The 17793-nt window shown below is 59.9% G+C and overlaps 1 protein-coding gene and 1 long non-coding RNA gene across 2 annotated transcripts in view; one reads left to right on the top strand and one right to left on the bottom strand.

Annotated features, from left to right (window-relative positions):
* Nucleotides 1-4788, top strand: LOC138416126 (uncharacterized). Its single transcript, XR_011247551.1, has 3 exons — nucleotides 1-92; nucleotides 3294-3800; nucleotides 4536-4788. It is a non-coding gene; the product is annotated as an uncharacterized lncRNA (long non-coding RNA).
* A 1516-nt stretch (nucleotides 4789-6304) lies between these two features.
* The window catches only part of MORN1 (MORN repeat containing 1), a 48960-nt gene continuing 37471 nt past the window's right edge, over nucleotides 6305-17793 (bottom strand). Inside the window, exons 13-14 of the mRNA XM_069544878.1 lie at nucleotides 8480-8526; nucleotides 6305-6510 (exon numbers count right to left, since the gene is read on the bottom strand). Coding sequence (XP_069400979.1) covers nucleotides 6335-6510; nucleotides 8480-8526 — 223 coding nt within the window. The 3' untranslated portion in view covers nucleotides 6305-6334. The remainder of the gene's footprint in view (nucleotides 6511-8479; nucleotides 8527-17793) is intronic.

The raw sequence follows: 17793 nt of genomic DNA, 5'->3' as shown, positions 1-17793 counted from the left end.
GGGGGAGAATTGGGATGGCGAGAGAGAGAGGGGTACCCTGGGGAGGAGGCGCCTCGCAGGCATGTTGCGCTGGAGCGAGCCCTCGTTCAGGGGTAGGGTGGGGGCTCCCCGTTCTCTGAGCGTCTTCCTTGCGGGGGCGGACGGGCGCTGACGTGTCCACGCGTCTGAGTGCAGCTAGGTTTGGTGGGTCCGGCGTGGGGGGGGGTCAGCGCGACCTCCAGCGGCGGAGGTGGGAACTGCAGCTCCCCATCTAGCGCGGGGAGGGGTCCGCATTCGAATCGAGGTTTCAGCTGTTTCGGTGCTGTTTTTCTATGGGGGGGTCGCTTGCCTAGTATGCCAGATTCGAAGGAAAACCCGACCCTTTTAAATCCCTTGAATTCTGGGAGCGCGATCCCACTGGTGTGGAAAAGTGTCCCTGTGCCAACAACCGAGCCCCACTCAGTACAGGCCCTGGGCCCCATTTCTCTGCAGTGTTCCCCATCCTGGTCCCTCATCCAGGCCGGACTTTATCCTAGTCACTGCCAGGCGGCTAAGCCCTTCTTCTGGAGGGGCAACCCCAGCCGCCAGCGTGGGTGGGAGGTGGAATAGGCCTTGAAGGACGCGAAGAAAGAAGGCCACAGTGACCTGTTCCCCCTGCGTTACACTCCCTCCCTGTTTTCTCTAGGCCATTCTCTGTCCCCAAGCTTCTCGGTCATCAGGATGGTAACCCCCTAGTCCACACGGCTTACCTCTCTCTGGCACTGTCCAATGCATGGACCCCTCACCCCACTGGCTTCCTGCCCTTCACCAGCTCACTGCAGCCGGCCAGCTCTCCCCAGCCCTCCAGTGCGCCAGTGGCCAGCAGGTTCTTGCCTAATCAGCATCTGTGTTGGTGCCCAGATGCACCCCAGCCCTGACCCTGGCATCTGCCTGATGGTTGCCCTTCGTGTCTGCACCGTCTTTTCTAGCGCGGTCCTCAAGAGGAGCTCACCAAGGATGAGCCCACAGGATGAGAAACTCCTGGAGGGCCAGGGAGCACTGAGGGGTTGGGGGCTGGGTAGCGCTCCTCCAGGCTGACCCTGGAGGCAGGACTCCCATCCGGTCCACCCTGCTGGGCTCTGCAGCCCCATCCGTGGGAGGGCTTCTCCTGGTGTCGGGGTAGGGGGGAGCAGGAAGAAGGGGATGACACCCCTGCGGGCAGTGACCAGGAGGACGGTGGGAGGACTGGCCTGCTTGCTCAGTCCTGTACATCTGGCGCGCGGTCAGGCTGCCTCCGACTGATGACAGTCCTATTTATAGCCTCCACCAGAGAACGTCCCTGGCTGTGGCAGTGGGCACCCGCCTGCGCCTCGAGACCTCGGGCCTCCCGCCAAGAGGAGCCTGGGCGGGGGCTGCTGTGGCCAGTGCGGGTCACCGCCTGGCTCGCTGCCTGCCCCGGCTGCTCCGCAGGCCTGCTGAGGGGCAGAGGCAGTTTCCAGTCTGAGGAGAGGGCCTGCTGGAGCCACGACCCACCCACCTCCCGAGGTCTCCTGTGCCCGACCCATCCTGGCTCTTCCATCGGAGAGGCCCCAGGCTGTCCTCAGTGGCTGGCTGTGCCCTGTAGGGATGGGACAGGAAGGAAGACGCCTTGGGCAGCTGGCGTGTGCCCCAGTGATCTGGCTGAGATAGGCCCAGAGACCCCTGCTGATGCCCCGAGGACCGAGGTTCCCAGGGTGCCTCGAGTCTGCAGTGAGCTGGCCACACTGCACAGGAGCCAGACTTGGGGGCTGGTCCTCCTGCACTCTCCAGGAAGACATGCTTGGGGTGGCGGGAGGTTGTTGTGGACAGCTGGCCTCGCCACCTGCCTGGCACCAAGACTAGGAAGCCTGTCCAGGATGCAGAGACGGGAGGCCTCCCCCGGCAGCATCCCGGGTGACCCACAGACCAGTAGGAGGGGAGGCCAGGAGGCGCTGCCTGTGCCAGGCTCTGTCCTGTGCTGACTGCTAGGCTGCTGCTGATGGTCTGAGGGGCCGTGCCTGCCAAGGCTCTGCAGGGAAGTGGGCTGGACACAGGGCAGGTGCCCCCACCTTTCTCATCTCTTTGTCTGTGCGTCTCTTATCTGTGGCTCTAGACTTCAGTCGAGGAAGGAAGGTGTTTTCTGTTTCTGGTGGTTCCTGACTCAGGGCTCAGGCTCATGCTTGTCACTCAGTAAATGTCCATTACATGAGTGGACCATCTGGAGCTGATGTTGCCACCCTTTTAGAAGTCAGAGGGCAGGAGGAGGGCCCAGGGGGGACACTGAGGCCCCAGGGGGAAAGGTGCCCTCCTTGGGGTGTGGGGCACGTGGGGACAGCCTCTTGGTACCTCTACACCCACCTCTGTCTGCCTGCACCCCACCCTGGTATGGAGGTGGGTGGGTTGGGGGCCCACCTGGCCTGTGGTAGACCCCAGGAGGCCTGATTCCTCTGAGAAGGTGGCCCTGGGGTCTTCAGGCCAGGGGCAGAAGCAGAGCCATCCAAGGGAGGCAGGCCTGATGGAGTCCAGCCGTCTTGATGCTCTGGCCGTTCATGGTCCAAGCTGGACGCCACCCTCTCAGGACCATCCCTCTCCCTACCCAGCTCCTCCTCCAGCTGACATGATGGTCAGGCCAGCACCTCTGGTCGCTGCTGACTGTCTATTTTTTGGTGGTTTTTTATTTGAGAATTCAGGTTTTGTATAGATTTGTCTGTGGGACACAGTGTTAGGATTGGGGGGTCCTGTCAGGGTAGGGGCAGTACCTCTGTGAACCTCCAGCTCCCCCACACCTTTAACCAAAGTCCAGCGGGTTTCTGAGGCCGTGGCCCCTAAAATACCTGCTGGTCATCAACTCAGGTGCATTGGCCAGGAGCGGTGCCCACGCCTCACCTAGGACTCATGCCAGGGGGTGGGCACAGGGTGGGGCAGGGGAAGTGCCTTCACCCGGGACCAGAACTGCCGCGGCTCCCCCTCCTCCCAGACTCCAAGCCGCCCCTGCTCTCAGGCTTTGGAAAGTATAGAGGTTTCACTGGCCTGCATTTGGAGAGGCTGCCGACTGAAAAGTCAGCTTTGCTCCAAGTCTGCAGGGGCCCCACGTGGGGAGCCCCCACCCTGCGTCCGAGTAGGCCTGTGTCCTAGTGAGACAGTGGCCCTGAGCTTGTGGCCCTGGGCTTGGTGACTGGAAACCATGATGCCAGCTTGGAGTTCAACCCGAGAAGATGCCTCCTGACCCGGGCATGCGGGAAACAGCAGCTGCTTCTGTATCCAGCGTTTTTGTTTTCTAAATTGAAACATCATTTTCATTGTTTTCCTTTTGACAGAAATGTGGTTTCATCTTGATGAGCAGGAAGAGCTGCAGAGAATTCGCTGTCTCGGGCGGGCCAGGTGGACTGCGGTGCCTGGAGGAAGTGGTCTCGGGGCTTTTAGGGGCATGTGGCCCTTTGGCTCCTGGCCCCACCCTTGGGGGTCCTGCGGGGGACCTGGCCCCACGTTCATGCAGCCAAGTGTGGACACTGCAACCCCCCCTACCCTGCACCTCACCTGCACCCCCTTCTGGAGGGGACTCCATCCTGCAGGCCCTCCAGCTACCTCTATGCACTTTGAGCAGGACAGAGACTCCTGGGACCCAGGCACGACGCAGGAGTCAGAGCTGCCTGAGAACAGGTCCCTGTGGGGACCTGTTGTCCCCAGAGGGGACATGATGTCCTCATCGCTGGGACATCATGGCCTATCCTCTCCTAACAGTTGTTCAGAGGCCGAGGCCCGGCTGGACCAGGCTGGCATCGTCAGTTGCTGCTTGAGCTCCTGGAACAGAAAGAGGCTGGCAGGTACGGCTTGCTCCGGGTGCCCGGTAGCACCCCCACTTCTCAGCCTCAGAACTAGGTCAGCCCCCCTTTTCCTGGACCCCCTTCTTCTCCCTGGCTGTCACACAGCTAGCCCTTTGGGGGTTCAGTGCCCCGCTGCCCCACCTGTTCTGGGAGCTGCGGCCCAGCAGAGGCGGAGGTCACCTGGTCCTGCAGGGGGACCAGCTCCACCCCAGCTGCTCCCTACTGCTAGCTGTGACTGTGTTGAGGCAGGTGTGTTGAGGGAAATTGTGTGGGAACCTACTAAGAGACAAGCAGGAATGGTGAAGGGATGGGTGGGTCCAAGGACATGACTGGATTGGTTCCAGTCATCAGACTCATCTGGCCTTTCATGTGAGAACATAATTATCCCACGGTAGCGTAGTAGTGGTTTTAGTCTTCAGTTGAGTCAAATTGTTTGCAACCCCATGGACTACTGTAGCCCTCCAGGCTCTTCTGTGGGACTCTCCAGGCAGGAATACTGGAGTGGGTTGCCATACCCTCCTCCAGCCCTGCCTTCCGCATCCATCCGTCCATAATTACACCCATCCCCACCCACCATCCCTCTATCCGTCTGCCTTCTGCCTGTCCTTCCAGCTGTCCTCTGCCTCCTGCCCTGTCCTGCACACCTCTCTGCCTGTTTGTCTTCAGTGCCTCTGGACACATCACAGAGTGGCTGCTGCACCAGCCGCGTGTTCCGTGTCCACCCTTTGGTTACAGGTACCTTCCGGGCACCTCTTGTAGGCCACACACTTCGCCAGGTGCCGAGCTGTGCTGGTGAACAGAACTGAAGAAGTGCTGGCCTTTGGGAGATTCCTGTGTGAGATGCATGGGGTGCTGGCCCGTAACATGTGCAGTGGGGGAGAGAGATGGGGGCGGGGGGCGGTGTTGCTGGATGTGGGGCAAGGCTTTGGAGCAGGTGACCTAGGAAGGTCTTGTGAGCAGATGAAGAAAAGAAAGTGTTAGCTGCTCAGTTGTGCTCTTTGTGACCTCATGGCTCCATGGGATTCTCCAGGCAAGAATACTGGAGTGGGTTGCCATTTCTTTCTCCAGGGGATCTTCCCGACCCAGGGATGGAACTGGGGTCTCCTGTACTGCAGGCGGGTTCTTCACCGGTCAAGCAGGTGAAGGGCACATGCAGAGGCCATGAGGCAGAGTGTACCTGGCTCAGCTGAAGGGCTTCAGGGAGCAGGGGCCGTGGGGGGCCAGGGCAGTGAGCTGTGGGTGCCAGCTCTGGTTGGGCCTGCGGTCTTGGTCACGATGTGGCCCAGTGGCCCCTTGTGTTGGGGAGGGGTGTTGGGGTGAGATGGATTGTGCTGCTGATGCATCTTGAGCGCCCACAGGGTCGTTGTGGGGAGGGGCAGGGATGTGACCCACAGAGCCAGAGAACAGAGTCGGGTGCTGATGGTTTGGGCTTTGACGACAAAAGGTTGTGGTGTTCTCCATGAAGCAGGAGGAGCTGGTATGGGGCAGGTGAGGTCTGAAGGGCCCTGGACCCCCACCCAAGGGGGCTGCCCCACTATTTCTACTGGCCATGTGTCTGGGAGAGATCAGGAACCTGGAGGAGGGACCGGGCTCTGGGCCCCAAGGCTGAGGCGGGGGGTAGGGGGGAGGTGTGGGGTGGGGCATACCAGGGCCAAGAGTGATATCTGGAGCCCCATGGGGCCTGCTGGGTAGAGAGGAGCCAGGGGCCCTGCTGGGAGTACTCACAGGTCGGGTAGAGCGCTCATGGGGGAGAAGGAGGGCGTCGACCATACATGTGGGAGGGCAGTGGGTGCTGGATGGAGGGTGATGGGCAAGAAGGCCTTTAAGATGGGAGACAGCAGCTGGAGCTTCAGTGGCCAGTCCACCCTGGCCTGGAGGTGACTGCCGGCCAGGACCAGAGGGCTCTGGGTGTCCCTTCCCCCACTCAATGAAGGAAGCAGATGGTCAGGTGAGAGGATGGGGGTGAGCTCATCCTTTCTGGATGCAGGGAGATGGGGGCCTTGGGTCTGCGGCTGGGGTGTGGTCAGCCCCAAGTAGGGGGTTGGCTGCTCCCAGGCTTCCCGGTGTGCTAGGCCTCTATCCCTGACCTGAGGCCTGGCTTATCCGCCGGGGGTGCATTTCGGAGGCCCTCTGTCCCCAACCCCCAGGCCTGGCTTATGCCCCGGGTGCATTTCAGAGGCTGCTATAACATCTGAAAAGTGGTTCCTTCAGACAAGGCCTCTCAGTTCAGTGTGTGACCCAGTCACCAGCCCGTGGCCTCTTGATCTCCCATTTGGGAGTGGTCGTGGCCCCCAGCTCTGGGAAGGCCCCTGAGCCGCCCTCCAGGGCAGGGATGGTGGGAAGCAGGCGCTGGCTGGCCCGGGCTCCCCCCGGGGAAAGCATGGATAGCCGAGACAGTGGAGAAGGGCACTGGTCACACCCGCCCAGCCTTGGGAGGCCCAGATGAGCCGGCCTGGTTCTGGGTGTTCAGGCAGGGGCCGCGCCCTCTGGTTAGCACTCAGAAGTGGTTGTTGAGCCTTTTATTAAAGGCTCAACTAGTGGCGGGAGTCTTGGGCACCCCTCCAGCTCAGGGCTTCTGGGTCTTCACTGGGGACATGGGGCTGTTGGCCTGCCCCCCTTGCCAAGACCCGAAGGTGTTTGAAGGCCATGGACAGCGTGTGGCCCAGGAATGGAGGGGTGGTCACATCGCGAATCATGATGACATACTCGCCTGCAAAAGACGGGCACTTGGACTCAGCTCCTGCCACCCTCAGATCCTCGGCTCCCACCCTCAGGGTCCCCGGCTCAGTGCCTGGTCTAGGGCGGCAGGCCTTTCTCTTCCTGGGGTGCTGGGGGTACAATCTAAGTAAGTGCATTGGGGGTGAGTGAAGCCACCTTCCACCTCAGGACACAGGCCCAGTGATGGCTCCATGTCCTAGGGCAGGAGTGGGGGCCACACCAGGGACGCAGACCAGCTCAAGGACTCCCCTCCCCGCCAGTGGGGCTGTGTGGCTTAGGGCAGGGGTTCTTTCGAAAATACTTTCCTATCTTTTTAGGAGAAAAATAATTAACTTCCTCTAGAATGTTTTTAAAAATAATTAGCCTCTGAAGACATGGCTGTCTGGCTTGTTTTGTGGGAAGGGGCGGCTCTGGGGGTGGGGTGGGGTGGGGGGCCGCCTGATGGGGGACGTGGGGAGAGAAGGAAGTACTTTTCCTCCATAGTCTGTAAACTGTCTGGAGAGCTTCAAAGTTGGAGAAACCATAAAAAAGAAAATAAGAAATAACAGAAAGTGAGGTTGCCGTGGAAACCGTCCTCTCCCGCCCGAGCTGCGGGGGCTGGCACCGGAGCGCGGAAAAAGCTCGCCGGGCTGGCCGGGGCTCCCACCAGGAATGCAGCCGCAGCCGAAGGGGGCGCGGGAGTCCGCTCCCACCGTCAGGGAACATTCCAGCACCCGGGCCTGGAAAACAGGCTGCTTCCCTGGCTGCGCAGCTGCCCTCCGACTCAGGCCAGCCTGGAGGCCCGTGGCTGCCCCGTGTTTCCTGGGGCGGACAAGAAAAGGCCTCTGGGGCTGGCAGGAATTTGCTCAGCCTTGAGTCAGTTCCTTCAGAAGAAATCACGGTTCTGGGGGGCCGGGGGGCCGGGAGGGGGCCCACATTCCGCAGCCGGGGCACCGGGCCTCCCTGGCGGGCCTGGAGGAACGCTGCGCATGGCAACGCAGAGTGTTTCCAAGCAGCCGGTTTCTAGGTGTTCCCGGGAACATGCAGCCACTCCAGCCGCGGCTGAGGGCGCCGACCGGTGGGGGAGCGGCCTCAGAGCCGAGTCCTAGCCCTCAGCTGACCTTGTTCCTGAGGCCGCCCTTCTCCCAGCAGATGGGAAAGGCCTGGCCGGGGGCCCCCTTGCCTGCCTCAGAAACCACCCGAGGCCTGGCCCCAACCGCCACGTGGTCCTGCCATGGGCCCGGCGCCCAGCCTGGCCTGGCCCGGCCTGACCCACGTTACAGAGCCGTCCACCTGGCTTCGCCCCTCACAGCCTGGACATCCAGCCTGTCCCTGCCAGCCTCTCCCAGGTGGTGCACGGGGTCGGGGTGGGAGGGCAACCTCTCCACCACCGCCTCGGCATGTGGGGGTCCTAGGGTTCTGCTGGGGGTGACCTTGGTGCTGACCCTACTGGCTGGTTGGTAGGTGTGTGTGGCTGTTGGGACAGTGAGGACCAGCCCAAAGGAAAGATGGGGGCACTGCCTGGACCCCCGGCCGTGCCCCGCACAGGGCCTTTCCAGCTGCAGTCAGCCAGCAGGGCTTGCCAGCACTCACCGCTGCACAAGGCGTTGGGGGGGCCCACACCTGGAGGCCTACTGGCCTCCTGATCAGGATCCTAGAGACAGGAGCCAGGGTTTTTCGCCGTGGCCGAGGGGACGGGAGGTACCCTGGCCTGGCATATGCAGTCCTTTGAGGGGACCAAGGCTTGGGAAGACCCTCAGCCCGTTGGCACACCCTCCTCCTGCCCAGGCCCTCTTGGAGCTCCTTCGGAGGGCCCGGAGAGCATGGTTGGGGGCAGCTTCATGTGCCTTGGGGCCCACATGGAGCCCCGGAGCTGCCCTTTATGACGATGTGCTCAGGGGTGGACACAAAGGTTCTGCTGGGATGGTGGAGTGACAGCTGGGGATGCTCCACGTGACCGTGTTTGGGAGCTGCCTGCCTACCTGGGAAGGCCTCTGCTGCCGGCTCCGCCTTGGCCGCCCCATCAAGCCTGTGGGGAGAGAGGAGGAAGCTTTGAATGCACAGCCTGGCCCCTGAGTCTGGGCCTCTGGCATCTAGGCCTGAGGATGGTAGCGGCCGCAGGCCAGCCCTCATGTGACCATCCTGTCCTCCTCAACTTCTCTTTGCTCTGCCTGCACCTGGGGGGGTGTCCCTGTGAGGCTTTGGACCCCCTGGGCCCTCAGCCCCTGAACCCCACCATCTAATCCCAGACATGCCCATGGACGGATGGAGGTGGAGACAGACAAACCCGGTCCTGTCCACCCCACGGGCGCTGCACATGCAGAATCCAGGAGCAGCTCTGAGAAGTGGGCACCAGAGCTGCAGGTCTCAAGGACACGCGGCGTCTGTGTGGAGGGGATGTGAGAGCTGTGCTTATTTTCCAGCAAGAAGTGACAAGCGGCAGCCAGGACTCAGCGGGCGTGGGGCCCTGGGGCACTGGCACCCCCAACATGAGGCGGGAGAGGAGAGGCAGCAGGTGAAGACAGGAGGGGCTGGGCCCACACCTCTGAGGCCTGGAGCCCCTCACCTGTGGCCGCAGCTGCTGCAGCTGTTCCCCGTGAGGCCCAGTCTCAGCTTGTCTGTCTCAACAGCTCCAGCTTCTGCTCTGCTGTGTGACAGGCTCACCCTGCCTGCCCGCAGGGGAGGATCACCTGCCCAAGGAGGACCCGGCTGTGTCCCTGGCAAGGACCAGCTGGCATCATCTCCAGGAGAATGCAGATTACCCACACGGGGCCCTGCGCCCAGTTGACTCCTGGCCGCCTCCTCCGTTTCTCCTCCAGGTCAGACCCTCAGGGCCCCCAAGCATCCTCGGGGGACAAGGGAGCCGGTGACGCGTGGATGGCCACCCCGGATCCTCTCTGGGAGGCAGAGTCCGAGGTGTGAATTATCCTGAATTATTTGCCCCAAATTATCCTCCAAAGGGACCTGGGGGAACCAGGCAACGCCCACCCGTCCTCCCTGGCCAGCGGTTTCCTGTTCTCAGAGCCCGGGGGGCCTCCTTGCACAGGCTTGGTGACCCACCAGGTTCTGACCCTGTGCCAAGCTTCGATACCACATACATGGTTTGGGTGATAAAAAATTAAAGACAAAAGATTTCAAAATTATTTCATTTCGAGTAGGGGAAAATGGGCCTTGGCTTGGACCCAGGAGCCACGTTAAAGATTTTGAAGTGCGGGTAAGGAGGGGAGGCAGATAAATAATTCAGCTCTAAGAATAACCAGAGCCTGTCAGGCTGCCAGCTTTAAGAGAAATAAACCGGGTTACAAGAATCCTGAGAGTTTTTACAGAACCCCCAGGGCTTCAAGAAAACAGGCAGAGTCAGGAAGGAGCTGCCGGAGGTGCAGGTTAACTGATGGTTCTCGTGGACCCGCGGGCATAGCTGCAGCCTGGGCGATGTGTGAGGTGGTGGTTCTGTCTGGGCCCAGAAGTGCCAACTGGACCCCCCTGGTGTACACAGCACTGGAATCAGGAGGGCTTGGAGCTGGGACACTTGACGGGCTGCCTCTCAGACTCCACCTGGACCCCAGGTTGGGGGGAAAGCACATGGGGGAGATCCGTAACTCAGGTTTGGGTGGGGTGGGGAGGGATGCGGGAGGGGCTGGGTGTACCCCGGGGTGTACCCCTGGGTGTCCTGCAATCCCCCGCCCTGTGGTTAGAGTCTTTGTGCTCCTGTTTCTTGTGCTTGGGATTCTCCATTGTCTGGTACCTGTGGGTTCATAGTTGTCATCAAATTTGAAAAACTTCTGGCCATTATTTCTTCAAATATTTTTTCCATTTTCTCCTCACCACATCACTTTGGAAGCTCTGATTTTTGTGTCTGTTTGGCTTTTTGAAGTCTCAGGGTTCAGTAAGCAGGATTGGCTTACTGGGTCTGGTCATGTCTTTCTCTCTGGGTTTCACTTTGGATCCACTTGCCCTCTTTACAGCTGTTACCCCTCCCTCGGACATTGCAGTTTCAACCTCCAGACGTTTGATTCCGTCTTTTCGTACCTTCTGTGTCCTGTCCAGTTATCACCTGTCCAGCGTCTTTGTCTACAGATTCTTTCAGCTCTGTCATTCAGGCTCAGTTTTGATTGATGGATTTACTCTCATTATGGGGCCTGCCTTCCTGCATTCCCTGCGTGCCTGGTGATCTTTGAAAAGATGCCAGACACTGGGGTTACCCTCTTGCAGGCTGGATACTTTGTATTCTTGTACATATCCTCAATGCTGTTACACTGCTTAAAAAGTTTGATTCTTGTAAGGTAGGACCCTTGTGAGTATTATGCCGACACTCTATAAATTCAGCCTGGCTGTCAGAATGAGCCCCCACTTTTCACATCTTGCTTGAGTTCTGGGCATGACTCCCTTTGACCCTCTTGGTGGGCCTTTCCTGGCCTCCGGCACAATGGATCCTCTCATGCAGAGCACAGATCTAGGGCTCCCTCCTCTCCAGGGCTCCCGTCCAGCAAACTCTCACTGCCTTGGCTTTCCAGGCCTCCCACTCCGTGTCTCCCCTTGGGGGTACTCCTGAACCTGCCCGAATCCCCTTCCTGCACCGCAGTTGGAGACTCTGGGGATAGCATACTGGGGGCTCCCACTGCAATGGATCCCCGCCCTTCAACATCAAACGTGAAATGTCTCTAGCTCTGTTGTGTATCTTGTCCAGTTAATTACGTGTGTCCTCATGGGAGAGCGAGTCCGGCCCCTTGTGATCCACCTTGGCTGGAAGCAGAAGCCTGAACAGACCAAACCAAGGCTGGTGCCCAGAGAGCCCCAGCTCGTCTCCCAGTGACCGGCCCTGAAGGGTGGGACTCCTTGGTGCAGGGCAGCTTCCAACTCCTGCCCCCTCACCCTGCACCTGCTGTGTGGCCTTGTCCTTCCAGGCCCCCCAGTGGCATCTCGATCTGACAGATGTGTCCCTGTGAGACGATGCTTGTAGTGAAGTCCCTGGTGGCCCCCCATGAGGCCCGGGGGCCTTGCCCTCTGCCAGTCCACTGGCTGTCCCCTGGCCATGCCTCTCCCTTCTGGAGGCCCAGAGAGCATCCTTCTGGAGCTGGCGCTACACAGGACTGCACCGGGGTCACAGAGGCCCCAGGAATCTGCCCTGGGTCCTGTCCATGAAAATGACCACGAGCACGTCTGTCCCCCAGGAGAGCCGTTGCCAAGGCGATGCCCACTGATCCTGGGCACAGTGTGGGTGCCACAGCCAAGCTCCATGTTCTGTGGCTTCTCAGTGCCTTTCCTCATGTCTCAGGTCAGGAGAGCCAATGGGTAGAGGTGAGAAAAGGGCCCTGATGGGATAAGAAGCTTGAGGCTGGCTGGCCAGACTCTGGCGAGTGGGGCACCTACACACACCCCATTCTTTGGCTGGAGCAGCTGAGTGGAAGCAGGACGTGGGGGAGCAGGCAGTGGGGGCCCTGGCCAGGTGCACCGAGGGCAGTGGCGAAGTGGTTCACGTTCTGGGGAGACTGGTTCCCTAGTGGGTCAGGAGTTCCCAGCAGCCCTATCTACCACAGACCCACAGGCCGGGGGCTCAGGGCATGGATTCTGGCCCTGACCCTGTGGCTGTCAGTTTTCCAAGCTTTGAAATGAACACATAGGTAGCGCATGGGGTGTGGATCCCCAGACCAGATCTGGCCATGGCAACCAGTCTATGAGGCTGACTGGCTGGGAGAGGGCGGGGGCCCTTTTCTGCAGCCTGGTCAGGGGACAGCCCTGGGCAGTCTGGGTTGAGTCCAGACTCTGGCAGTGGTGGTGGGGGTGCGGGGGAAGGATCAAACCGGCGCTCATGGGAGCCCAGTCAGGACATGAATCAGGGAAATGGTTGCCCTGAGGGTCTGCAGCTCACGGGGGCCGTGGACCCAGGGCTGCTGTGGCCCCCACTAAGAGCTTGTAAGAAACTTCCAAAATTGGAAGTCAGCTAATTGCAGTATTGCAGCTGACCCTGATTTGGGGCCAAGCTGGAAACTGTCACCACCTCCCGAGGGCCCCTGAGAAACAGGAGCTGCAGGCCACGAGCTCTGAGCCCCGGCTGAGGTACAGGCCTGGTGTCTGGCCCAGCTCCGCTCCCAGGGAGCTCGGCCTCATCTGGAGAGGCTCTTCTGTCCCACGGGGTGCCTGCTGGTGCTCAGCTCTGGGGCCTGGACAGTCTGCAGGGTGCTTTCTGTTTGGGGGTGCCTGCTTGCCTGCTGCAGGGGTCCTTACCCAGGGGAACTGTGGGTTGTACCTGGCAGGAGGTGTGTGAAGGGTTAAGGGCGCTGCCCAGCCTCCAGCTTCTCCATCTGCCGTGGGAGTGATTCTTTCAGGCCTGCGTCAGGCGGGAAACATCCTGCCCTGCTGGGCAGGGGGTGGTCAGGGCGCCAGAGCCGCACAGCCTGGCCAGCTGTTCTCACCCGCCCCCCACACCTGCTCTGGTTTGTTATTCCCGCTCAGACAAGGCTCACTTCTCAGTCTTAGAAAGTCTCTAATGGCGGTGCTAAGAGTCGGACACGACTGAAGCGACTTAGCAGCAGCAGCAGCGATGGCGGTGCAGCGGTAAAGAACCTGCCTGCCCATGCAGGAGACGCGGGTTCGATCCCTAGATCAGGAAGACCCCCTGAAGAAGGAAATGGCAACCCACTCCAGTATTGTTGCTTGAGAAATCCCATGGACAGAGGAGCCTGGCAGGCTACAATCCATGGGTTCGCAAAGAGTCAGACGACTGAGCAACTAAACAACAGAAAGAACTTCCTGTTTCTCTCGAGTTCCATGAACACCCACTTGGGGGCTCTCCTAACTGGGGTGGGGCGGGGCTGGGGAAGAGGGCCTGTGGACTTTGCCCTGGTCCTCATGTGGGGATTCTTAGGCTCATCCGAGATTCCGTTCTAGAGCATTTGCCTGCACACCCCAGGGCTGAGCTCTGGGTAGGACAGAGTGGGCAGTTTGTTGTTCAATCATTAAGTCATGTCCAACTCTTTGTGACCCTATGGGCTGCAGCACGCCAGGTTCCCTGTCCTTCACTATTACCCAGGGTTTGCTCAAACTCATGTCCATTGAGTCGACGATGACATTCAACCTCTGTTGCCCCCTCAACTCCTGCCCTCAATCTTTCCCAGCATCAGGGTCTTTTCCAATAAGTTGGCTCTTTGCATCAGGTGGCTAAAGTACCAGAGCTTCAGCTTCATCATTAGTCCTTTCAATGAATATTCAGGGTTGATTTCCTTTAGGATTGACTGGTTTGATTTCCTTGCTGTTCAAGGGACTCTCAAGTCTTTTTCAGCACCACAGTTCAAAAGCCTCAATTCTTTGGCACTCAACCTTCTTTATGGTCCAACTCTCACATCTGTACATGACTCCTGGAAAAACCATAGTTTTGACTACAGGGACTTTTGTCGGCAAAGTGATGTCTCTGCTTTTTAATACGCTGTGTAGGCTGGTCAGGGTGCCCAGAATTGGCTCCCAGAAGCAGAGGGTGCAAGGAGAGGCCTGGGGGCTGAGGGAGGCAGGCAGCCCCTGGCCTGTGGCCATGGGGGGAGTTGCCTGTTTACTCAGTCACGGGGGGCTGAGGTGGGCCCCATTCCTACCCCATGCCTCGGGGTGCACCTCGCTCATTTCTGCCCGCCAGGCCTCATCAGGCCTGCCCCACTGGGCCCAGCACACCGGGGAGGGGGTGCTGACGCTAAAGACAGGACTCGTGGACCCTGGTGGTCCCAGTGCCCCCAGGGCTATCTGGGGCTTGGCAGGCAGGGGGACGGCAGGCAAGACACAGGCTCAGGGCGAGTAGCCTTTCAGGGGGACGAGAGCCTGTCCTAGGTGCTTGGCGGTCACAACGACCCTGCGTGGAGGTGGGGCTCCTGGGCCTTGGGCATCAACTATCTGTTCAAGTAAAAAATTGTCTCCATCTGTGTTGGCTAATGACTGATTAAATGACTAATCACGGAAGTCTTAATTAAACCCATTTTTCTCTGAGCAAGCGGGGGAGGGGCCCTGTTCCCGGCGTGTGTTAGGCTTTGGCTGGTTCTCTGTGGAGCAGTTACGGGCAAGGTCAGTGCAGTCACTGCGCTGACGGGGCTGCAGGCGTGTCTTCCTGTGGCGGAGCTGGTGTTCAGGATTTCGGGGAGGATGAGGCTGGAGCCACGCGCTGTGCTTTTTGACGAGAGTCCCCTGTGTGGCCAGGCAGGCTTAAGGCCACGGTTCTGAAATGGAGTCGGTCTTGTGCAGCGAGCGGACACAGTCTCACGTCAGTCAGGAACTGCCAGGGCTCTGTGTCATGCTGTGAAATTCCGTAACATGCCAGGAATGTCTCCACAGGAATGCGGCGGGGCCAGCGGCGGGGCCCGGGCTCGCCTCGGGAGCAGCGCCGTGGCGGGCTGCCCACTGGCCTCCCTGGTCCCGGAGCCGCCCTGTGTGCACACCGTCTCTCCCAACCTGGAGCTCAGAGCTGGGCGACCCGGGCGGGCTCCCCTGATCATGCTGAGCCAGCCACTCAGGAACCAGACTTGAGATATGACGAAGCCACGAGTGTGATGGCCAGCACAAGGCCATTCCCAGGGGAGGAGGAGGTCAGGGCGGCCACACCTGTCTGTGAACCCCGGGCTCAGGCCCTCCCGGGTCGTGCACGCGAAAGGCCCCTTCCAGGCCTTGACTCTCTGGGGGTGGGGTCTGTGTGGTGAGGGGTCCCAGTGGGCTGGGGCCTGAGAGCCCCAGGACTTGGCATTACCTGGGCACCCCTTCTCCAAAATTGGGGCACTCACCCCAAGACCAAACATTCTGTCTTTGGAGGGGCAGGAGTCTGGTGGGCCACTGGCTGGGCTCTGGGAAGACCGAGACCCTTAGGCCAAGGGTGCTAGTCTGCCCAGTGGACCCCTTCCTCCACTGTGTTTAGGGAGCACGCTGCTGCTAAGTCGCTTCAGTCACGCATGAAGGTAGTTTAATTAGACCCGAACATTGTGACAAAAGGCTAGAAGTTCGTCCTGAAGGCGCCCCCTTGTCGCATGAAATAAAGACACACTTGGCCCTGAAGTTGGGGGCCCGTGTCTTGCCTAACCTTGTGGGGATGAAGAGACACTGTTTCAACCCTTCTTGTTCTTGGAACCCCTTGATGATGACGATGGGCGAAGCTAACACATGACCATGTGAGATGTCCTGTGGCTCTGGGGGAGTCACCAGGTGAGGACACACGGGGACCCAGGGGGCAGCAGGGCAGGGAAGGCGGTGACTGAATGTGGGGCCATGCAGGCTGTGGGCCGCCGGAGCCTGCTCCGAGGGTTAGGTGGCCCTGGGGCCTCAAGGTTGGCCTGTCCTGGGCCCAGCCTTGCAGTTGGCTGCCTGGGGCCCTTCCTCGGTCACCAGAAGCTGAGGAACAGCTGGCTTGCCCTTGATCTCCCCTTGGGCCACCTGGGGGTTGGGGGGCACCACCTGAATTCAGCAGCTTCTTCCACCCTTCCTGAACCTTGGGATCTGACACTGAGAGGCCAAAACCACAGGCCAGCCTGGAGGCTCCAGGGTCATGGCCAAACTCGGGCCCGTGGATGGAGTATAGACAAACTCAGGCCTGTGGACGGGGCATGGCCAAACTTGGGCCCTGTGGGAGGGATTCTGGGGAAAACGGAAGGGTTTTAAGTGCCAGCTGCTGCATGCTCGCTGACCAGACATGAGGTAGGGCTGTGCCCTACCGGGCACTTCACGCTCCCGTCTCACTCCTTGGAGGTGGTCAGGAGGACTGTCCCTTTGCCCCATCAGGTCATGGGGGAGATCTGTGCAAACATCCTGCCCCCGGTGGGGGTGGGCATTGGTGTGGGCTAAGTTGCTTCAGTCGTGTCCGACTCTTTACGACCCCCATGGACTAAAACCTACCAGGCTCCTCTGTCCATGGGATCCTCCAGGCGAGAATACTGGAGTGGGTTGTCATTTCCTTCTCCAGGGGATCTTCCTGATCCAGGGATCGAACCCATGTCTCCTGCATCTCTGGCACTGCAAACGGATTCTTTACCACTGAGCCACTGGGGAAGTCCCAGCAGGCCCAGATGAAACGAAGTGTCCACAACCTCACAAGGATTCTCAGTGCAAACCAGGTGCTTTTCATTTGCCTGAGCCAGTTGCTGGAAAGGATGGATTTCTTAGAAAACCTAAAGGTGGGCTTTTAGGGTCTAGAGCCAGGTTTGGATGCTGGCGCGAGGCGCTGGTGCCTGACCACACGTGAGGAAGTAGTGGCGGGGATGGTGGATCATGAGGCCCTGGGGGCCTCGGGCAGGCTCCCCACCTCTTTTCTGAGTGGGAGCCTCGGACATACAGACACCCATCGGGGTGGGGGCTCAGGGGCACAGAGCTGGGCCTGGATTCAGGAGGTCTAGAGACCAGTGCCCGCAGGAAGGAAAGGTGCTTATGGCTGCAAAAGCCTGGCCTGGGGCCTCGGAGGCAGGCTAAGGCCAGGTAGGAGGGTTGCCTGACCATGCTGGCTCGTGTCTTTAACCAAGGTAACTCCAGGCCCATGGGGAGCTCTGTACACGGACACCTGTCTGTCCACAGCCAGCATGGCAGGGGTTGGGGGGGTGACCTGGGAGCTTTGGGAGAATATCTCCCCGGGGTTTCTGTATTTGGAGAACAAGCTCAGAGGGGCTCCCTGGGGAGAACGGGCCAGCCTGCCCCTCGGGCCGAGATGAGGGAATGCAGCAGAGCACAGGGACCCTCTGCAATGGTCCTAGCCTGGTGAGGACACTGCATTTCAAGAGCTTGGAGAGCCCTTGGCAGAGCGGACGGCGGGAGGAGGAGCTGGCTGCTCCTGTCTTCTCGGAAGAGGACAACAGTGAAAGGCTCCTTTTTTGCTGAAATCAGACGTTTCCACATCAGCCTCAGCTGCTGAGTTGCCACAGTTACTGAATCCAGCACACGCTTCGCTGTGAGCATATGGGCCTGGGCTGTGTTGTGAGTTAGTCCTGGGGGTGTTTCAGCCTTTGGCCGGCACGCACGTCCCTGAGACCGAAACACTGGGCAATGTGGGGTCTCCGTGTCTCGTAGGAGCCTTTTGTTTTTTGGAGCCTGTGCTTCTCTGAACTTCTGAAATATGAAGTGAGCTTCATGTTTAGTTCACATACCATGACTCAGAATGATGCAGAAGGGTGGCCCCTTCCTCTGGAAATGGCGCATCCCCACTGAGCCTGCGACCCCGTGCCAGCCTCCGAGTGTCCCGGCCAGCCCACGCCCGCTGGCGTCATCACCACCGATGAGCAAGCTAATTGCAGTGTGTTGGTGGATGCAGTGGCTCAAGGCCGCTCGCCCCCTGCCCGTTTGTCCTGCA

The sequence above is a fragment of the Ovis canadensis genome, chromosome 12, assembly GCF_042477335.2.
Source record: "Ovis canadensis isolate MfBH-ARS-UI-01 breed Bighorn chromosome 12, ARS-UI_OviCan_v2, whole genome shotgun sequence".
NCBI classification, from domain to species: Eukaryota; Metazoa; Chordata; class Mammalia; order Artiodactyla; family Bovidae; genus Ovis; species Ovis canadensis.
The sequence above is the reverse complement of the archived record's forward strand: the minus strand, read 5'-3'. Positions and strand labels throughout refer to the sequence as shown.